The 7,360-nt window shown below is 48.9% G+C and overlaps 1 protein-coding gene across 1 annotated transcript; it reads right to left on the bottom strand.

Annotated features, from left to right (window-relative positions):
* Positions 1 to 340: 340 nt before the first annotated feature.
* On the bottom strand, positions 341 to 3,785 carry LOC148143839 (uncharacterized). Its single transcript, XM_087975271.1, has 2 exons — positions 3,001 to 3,785; positions 341 to 521 (listed from the first exon to the last, which is right to left on the bottom strand). Exons 1-2 carry the CDS (start codon positions 3,783 to 3,785, stop codon positions 341 to 343), a joined length of 966 nt encoding a protein of 321 aa, XP_087831397.1.
* Positions 3,786 to 7,360: the final 3,575 nt, after the last annotated feature.

Here is a 7,360-nt window from a genome sequence, read left to right as displayed (position 1 = left end):
TGCATCTTGCTTCTGCAAAAATCGCAAGGCATGAGGGTATATTCCAAAAACATAACTAACTGAAAAGGGAGGTGGTCGACTGGTAGAAGCAGATGTTTTGACATGACAATAGCAATGGTCACGCACAGAGGGAGTTAGTTTGAACAAGGTAACCAAATAAGACCCTGTATTGCATCAGCAAAAGTAATAAGACCCAGCTATCGGGGGGGGGGGGGGGTGCACGCTACAGACAGATGTGGTAAAACGATTAGATTAGCAGAAGTAAGAAGGGAGTCTGGAACAAACTCAATCTTCATTCAGAGAGCAGCAACTTCCAAAACTCGTGTTCCAGCTTCTGGATTCAGACAATAGGAAGGCTCTGATTGGCAGGAGGACCAGTCACCTTCCGGTCCTCCAGTGCTCCTGATTGGCCCACCAAAAGAAAGTCGCGAGGCGTGCCTTGCGTGCACTGAAGAGCATGCGCAATTTCATCCTGACGCCGGCGAGCACGGGCAGTATGCTCTCTGGCGATGAGGCTGTTACTGACAGAATTTAAGTGTCCAAATGCCAAGAGAAGTAAAAAAGGGGAGATGCATAATTTTTCCCCCTGTGATATTTACCTTTCCTATACGCCCCAAGACTTTATAAATCGAAATAAGGTCACCCATCAACTTGTGGTCGTCGATAGGGCGAACAGAAGTGTACTCAGTCCTCTCCACGTGGTCTCACTAATATCCTGTACAACCACAACGTGATGTCCCAACTCCTGCACTGAACGGTGTGAACAATGAAGGAAACTGTGCTAAACGCCTCTTTCACAACCCTGTCTACCAATGATGCAACTTTCAAAGAACTATGTCCCCGATTTGGAGATGCCGGTGTTGGACTGGGGTGTACGAAGTTAAAATTCACACCACACCAGGTGATACTGCAACAGGCTCATTTGCAAGCATTAGCTTTTGGAGCACTGCTCCTTCATCAGGTGGTTGTGTCTTATGTACCTGCTCCACAAACACCCCATGAAGGAGCAGCGCTCCGAAAGCTTGTGCTTCCAAATAAACCAGTTGGACGATAACATGTCGTTGAGAGATTTTTAACTTTATATACCAGAACCCCTCCACGCCGCCCCCCCCCATGAATCTGTTCTAGAACACGATGCAGGGCCCGACCATTAACTGTACACGTCCTGCCCTTCCTTGTTTTAGCAAAATGCAACCCCTTGCCTTTGTCTGTCACTGGCTCAGACACACACACAGCCTAACACTCACACCATATCACAGGCTTATACTCCATCTCTCACACACACTTCATTAGCATATGTGCACAAACTCGCATGCGCGCACACACACTCTCATGCACACACAGTCACACATAAGTCTATGGGGTGAATTTGCATTTGCAGAATTATATTTGCAGATATATTCAATTTTGCTCAAAAAGCACACAAACTGCATGTAATATTTTATAAATTCCTACTTTGGTTAATAGAACCAGTCTGATTCAAGATTGGGATACAGACTCGAACCTCACACCTTTTATGCAGTATCTGAGCTGAGACGTCACCTATTTTTATAAAACCTTAAACCATCTCAAGAAGGTGAATTAAAAGTAGTTCTGGGGTTTACATATTAATGAACTGAAACCTGCAACCCATGGTAAAAGATGAAAGACTAATCCGCAATCTAGATTTGTTCAATATCTTATCAGTTGCATGACACCGTCAGCTTTTGCTATAAATTCTGTGTCTTATGATTCTGCTCCACAGCTACCTGATGAAGGAGCAGCGCTCCAAAAGCCAGTGCTTCCAAATAAACCAGAAGGAAGATAACCTGGTGTTGTGTGATTTTTAACTTTATCCACCCCACCGGTCCAACACCAGCACCTCCACATCATTTCCAGTGGACACAGCCCACACCTCCCAGTGCTGCCAGGAAACTGTACAATGACAATGGGATGATGTAGTACCTGCACTCCTGAAAAATTCACAATTTCTAACAATACTGGCCACTCATTCACTGTTGCAACCGATACACAACATTGGAAACATAGTACAGGAGGCTGTCAGAAATAAGCACAACAGGTCAGGCAGCATCGGAGGAGCAGGAAAATCAACATTGCCCGAAAAATGGAGATTTTCCTGCTCCTTGGATGCTGCCTGACCTGCTGTGCATTGCCAGCACCACTCTAATCTTGACTCTGATCTCCAGCATCAGCAGTTCTCACTTTCATCTGTAAGAAATGAGCAGTTTTAAAACAAAAACCTGTTGCAATTCAAAGCTCTCAATGAGAGTCTGAACTTGGCGTGAAGTTCAGGTAATCTTTATTGTGACCCAACTTTGTTACAGCTTCAGAATCTCCCAACAGAAAGGCATAGAAAAAGTAGCAATGTTTTAAAAACAGCTCACAGTCAAAGTGCACACACTCCCTCCAACCCCTCACTTTCTTCATTATCGGTCACCACCAAGTTGCCCTTTGTAATTGGATCCTTGGTACACCCTTAACCCGGAGAAAGTATTGCCTCACTCAGCATTTTCAACCCGTATCCTGTATCCAAGTAAGTTGGATGGACAGTGCAGAGTCAATCATACTGCTGTGGGTCTGGAGTCACGTGTAGGCCAGATCAGGTAGAGGATGCAGCTGGGACGACTGAGTGAATCCTCTCCCTTAAAAAGAACTGTGTGAATCAGGTGGGAGTTTTCTTCCACCCCCACCCCACCGACAATGGTTTCACCGTTAGATTCTGAACTCCAGATTTCTGACTAAATTCCAATTCCACCATCTGCTGCAGTGGAAATCGAACCCGGGAGTCCCCGGAAACAGGTTGATAGTCCAGTCGATAATGGCACTTGGCTGTCATTCCTTCAATCCCCCTGCGATGGCACATGAACTCGCTGGTGGCTCCGCAGGTAGGAGGAGCAGGTGAAGGCCTTCCAGCACTCGGGGCAGCTGAAGGGCCTGTCCCCCATGTGGACCCGCTGGTGCCTCAGCAGGTTAGAGGAATTGCTGAAGGCATTCCCGCACTCATGGCATGGAAACGGCCTCTCCCCTGTGTGGACCCGCCGGTGGGTCAGCAGGTTAGTGGAATGCCTGAAGGCCTTCCCACACTCTGTGCAAGGGAACAGCCTCTTCCCAGTGTGGACCTGCTGGTGGCTTAGCAGGTTAGAAGAATTGGTGAAGGCCTTCCCGCACTCAGGGCAGCTGAAGGGCCTTTCTCCCGTGTGGACCTGCTGGTGCCTCAGCAGGGTGGAGGAATTACTGAAGGCCTTCCTGCACTCAGGGCAGCTGAAGGGCCTCTCCCCGGTGTGGACCCGCTGGTGCCTCAGCAGGTGGGAGGAATTACTGAAGGTCTTCCCACACTCGGGGCAGCTGAAAGGCCTCTCCCCTGTGTGGACCCACTGGTGGCTCCGCAGGTGGGAGGAATTGCTGAAGGCCTTCCCACATTCAGGGCAGCTGAAGGGCCTCTCCCCCGTGTGGACCCGCTGGTGGGTCAGCAAGTGGGAGGAATTCCTGAAGGCCTTCCCACATTCAGGGCAGCTGAAGGGCCTCTCCCCTGTGTGGACCCGCCGGTGGGTCAGCAGGTGGGAAGAATTGCTGAAGGCCTTCCCGCACTCGAAGCAGCTGAAGGGCCTCTCCCCCGTATGGACTCGCCGGTGGGTCTGGAGGTTGGAGGCCTGGGTAAAGGCCTTCCCACACTCAGGGCAGCTGAAGGGCCTCTCCCCTGTGTGGACTCGCTGGTGGGTCTGGAGGTTGGAGGCCTGGGAAAAGGCCTTCCCACACTTGTGGCAGCTGAAGGGCCTCTCCCCCATGTGGACCCACTGGTGGGTGTGGAGGTTGGTGGAATCGCTGAAGCCCTTCCCACAGACAGGGCTGGGGAATCGCCTCTCCCCAGTGTGGCTGCGCCGATGAGTCTCCAGGGCAGACGGGAAACGGAAGCCTATTTTGCAGTCGCCACACTTCCACGGTTTCTCCACGGGGCGGGATTCTTCTGGTTTCTCCATGGCCGGAGCTTCAGCCACACACAAACGTGTGCAGAGCCTATTTCCCACTGTGAATTCCTCTTTCCAGGCCATATAACTGCTTCAGGCTCCACACTCAGTGCACTGCAATGGTAGGGTCTCTCATCCAGTCCCACTGATGCTGAAAACGTACTCAAACAGGAACCAATACGCTTTGCTCCTTCTCACAGAATCATAGTTGAAAACGGTTGCGGTCCCGATGGATTGAGTGACTGTCAAAGTGAGGACTGCAGACGCTGGAGAGTCAGAAAGTGTGGCGCTGGAAAAGCACAGCTGGTCAGGCAGCATCTGAGGAGCAGGAGAGTCAACGTTTTGCGCATAGGGCCTTAAGCTGTTGATTTTGAAACTTCCATCTTCAGATCTTCAAATACTCTGTAAAAAGAGATTGTCAGTGCAGGGTAGAAATTCTGAACAAGGAATTCTACTTTCTGTGGAATATTCTTTTCTTTTGTTATTCCACAAAATTGAAAGCCATCCCACTCTCTCTCCCCCTCTGTTCTCACTCCACTCTAACTAATTCCCTGAAGGTGCTGATTCAGAATCTTAAAGGGGCAGAAAAGCAAAAACGTCAAGACTGAAATCTCTCTGCATTTTGGATAACTCCACAACACTGGGATACAGTTGACAGTGAGCAGGTCTGATTCTGGGAAGCAAACATAAGTGTGTCAATTCATGGGGTAACCTGCAACGCAGCTATTTGTGGAACAAAATGGTTAACATCCCCAGGAAGGTGGGAGCAAATTGAGACATCAAGGCATTAACACCGACACACTTCAGTGAAACTCTTCTGCTCCCAGTCAGGGCAAAACATCTTTGAAAGCTGCTCTGAAAGTCCAGTCTTCACAACCACACTTCTGCTTTCACCAAAGACAATTAGAGTCATACAGCACGGAAACAGACCCTTTGGCCCAACTTGTCCGAGCTGACCAGATATCCTAAATTAATCTAGTCACATTTGCCATCACTTGGCCCCTATATGGGCTGGGTGCTGGCAGCTGGGACTAAATTGGGTTGGCTATCTGTTCGGCAAGAATGAGTTGGACCAAAGGATCTGTTTCTGTGCTGTACATCTCTCTGACTCCAGTCGCATTTGCCATCACTTGGCCCCGATCCACTGAACCCTTCGTATTCATACACCCATCCACGTGCCTTTTAACTGCTGGAATTGTACCAGAACCCACCACCTCGTCTGGCAGCTCATTCCATAACTGCACCACCCTCTCCATCAAAAAAGTTTCCCCTAAGATCTCTTTTACATCTCCCCACCCCGGCCTTACCGGAAACCTATTACCCTCTCGTTCTGGACTCCCCCATCCGAAGGAAAAGACCTTGAGTATTGACCCTATCCATGCCCCTCAGCATTCTATAAAACGTCTGTAATGTCACCCTTCAGACTCTGGGGAAAACAGCCCCATCCCATCCTTCCATCCCTCCTTGCCCAGGTAATTAAGACACATACCTGAGTTTGCAGAACCTGCTCCCTCCCTGGATTCACTCCAGCTGCTACAAGTGAACAGATTTCCACCCCTCCCCTCTCTCGCCTTCCCAGGATGAACAGTTCCTCCAGAGGGAGGAAGTTTCAGCCTGAAACTGACAGGGCCACTTCCGCGCATTGTGACGCCATCAATGGGTCGGGGGTGGGGGAGGGTATGGGAGACGGGGCAAGAGAAAGGGGCAGGACGAGATACGGGGCTCGGCCGGAAGCGGGACCCCGCACTCCGCCTGCGCTGCCCTGCACAGTTTGCAGAAATTCCTTCCCTTCAGAGAATCCCCAGTGTAGAAGCAGGCCACTCGGCGCAATGAGTCCACACCGACCCTCCAAAGGGTAACTCACCCTCAACCATTCCCCTAGCCTTTTTGCTCAATACTGTTAGAAATGGGGTAAAGTGTTGTTTTTGCAGATGTAGAAAAAGCATACAGAAAAGGGGTACAGCAAGAGAACTATTAACCCTGCAGGTATTTAGGGACTTTTCAGTGTATAATTGTGGTTAATTAAATGCTAACATTGGTGTGTAATTACTATAACAAAAAATTCTTTTTGTAAAATTACGCTTTCAGCAAAAAGCTGAGATAACCGAAATGCTTGAGCTACACAAAACGATACAAGTTAATGAAATGTCCGAGGATGGAATGTACCAGCAGAATTGATACAAAATGTTAAACCAGATCTTGACAAAATAAATGTATGTGTCGGCATTTACAGAAAGGAAGGTTGCCAACCTGGGGAAGGGGGAAGTAATAAGGGTGGAGTGCAGCTGGGCAGTGGTCTGGTACAGTAAGAGAGATTGGGTAATTAGGAGTCTGGAGAGATGCCCTCACTCAGCTCAAAGGGTATAACTGTACATTAACCTAAGTTCTAATTTGCTCATTTGCTTCTGCATTTGATGCCCTTTCTTGCAAGATCGTAGAATAAATTGTCTTGTTTCCAGTTTTGGTGGTCTCGTCTAAATTTTATTAAACTTGTTTCTAAAATATTTGGGGGCGTGTTCCGGGATCCCAAGCTCCGGTCGCTCGGCATTCTTGGAGAAACGGAAAAGGTGCACCTCGCTGATTTCGGCGATCTCTAGTTTCCCCTTGTTGCCGAGGCAGCTCTGAGCGAGCGTGATCCGGACTGGGAGACCCTGGAGACAGGATGGGCAGACGCGACGCAGCGGGGTCGGTCGGGTAACTCTTGTGCACAAGACCCGGGTAAGAAAAAGGTCTTAAATAAGTATTATCTGGGTGACTGGGGTAGGCACAGGGTTTTGTTTTGTTGTCAGTCTTTGCCACGAGCGAGGCGCACTAAGACACGGCGGGTTGGTCGGGTAACTCTTATGGACTTAAGACCCACATTCGCGGGCGGCCAGGATTTGCAGCATTACTTGCTGTTTCGCCGTGCTGCGAAGGGCACTAAGACGTGGTGGTTCAGTCAGGTTACTCTTGTGTACATAAGACCCGGGTAAAGGTAAATTTCGGGCGACCTCGATTGACAACGTATTTTGCTGTCTGGTATTGCCGCGGGACGGGGTGCGCATTCGACCAAGTAACATTTGTGCACAGACCAAGGTATGAAAATTGACCTTTAAGTATTACCTTGGTGGTCAGTTCCGTACGAGAAGTACGGGGGAATTGGCAACTTAAAAAAATAGAGAATAAAGGTCTTTAATTGGCTAGATTAATCTAACAAGTAAGGTGTCTAACTGACTCGATCACCCAGCCTTAGACTGGTTATTAAGAAGGGAAACCCCCACGCGGAGATTAGGACCCTGAAGTGGGTGTGGAAGCAGGTAACACCGAACTTCAGAGAGGTTAATTTAAATTATATAAAGAAAACGGCCGAGTATTAAAATGGGAAATAAGAATAGCAATTTAGATGTAGAAGGGGA

Source organism: Chiloscyllium plagiosum, unplaced genomic scaffold (assembly GCF_037043375.1).
Source record: "Chiloscyllium plagiosum isolate Xiang-an unplaced genomic scaffold, Cpla_swu_hap1 HiC_scaffold_27, whole genome shotgun sequence".
In the NCBI taxonomy this organism is placed as follows: Eukaryota; Metazoa; Chordata; class Chondrichthyes; order Orectolobiformes; family Hemiscylliidae; genus Chiloscyllium; species Chiloscyllium plagiosum.
Note: the sequence above shows the minus strand (reverse complement) of the source record. Positions and strands in the feature narration are given on the sequence as shown.

What these genes read in the sequence shown, in the direction of transcription:
- LOC148143839 (XM_087975271.1), bottom strand. Translation starts at nt 3,785, where the DNA reads ATGGGGGAGAGGCCCTTCAGCTGCCACAAGTGTGGGAAGGCCTTTTCC. An exon ending in AGGCCGTTTCCATGCCATGA is followed by an intron (nt 522 to 3,000) that starts GTGCGGGAATGC and finishes AAATTCTGTCAG; the next exon opens with TAACAGCCTCATCGCCAGAG.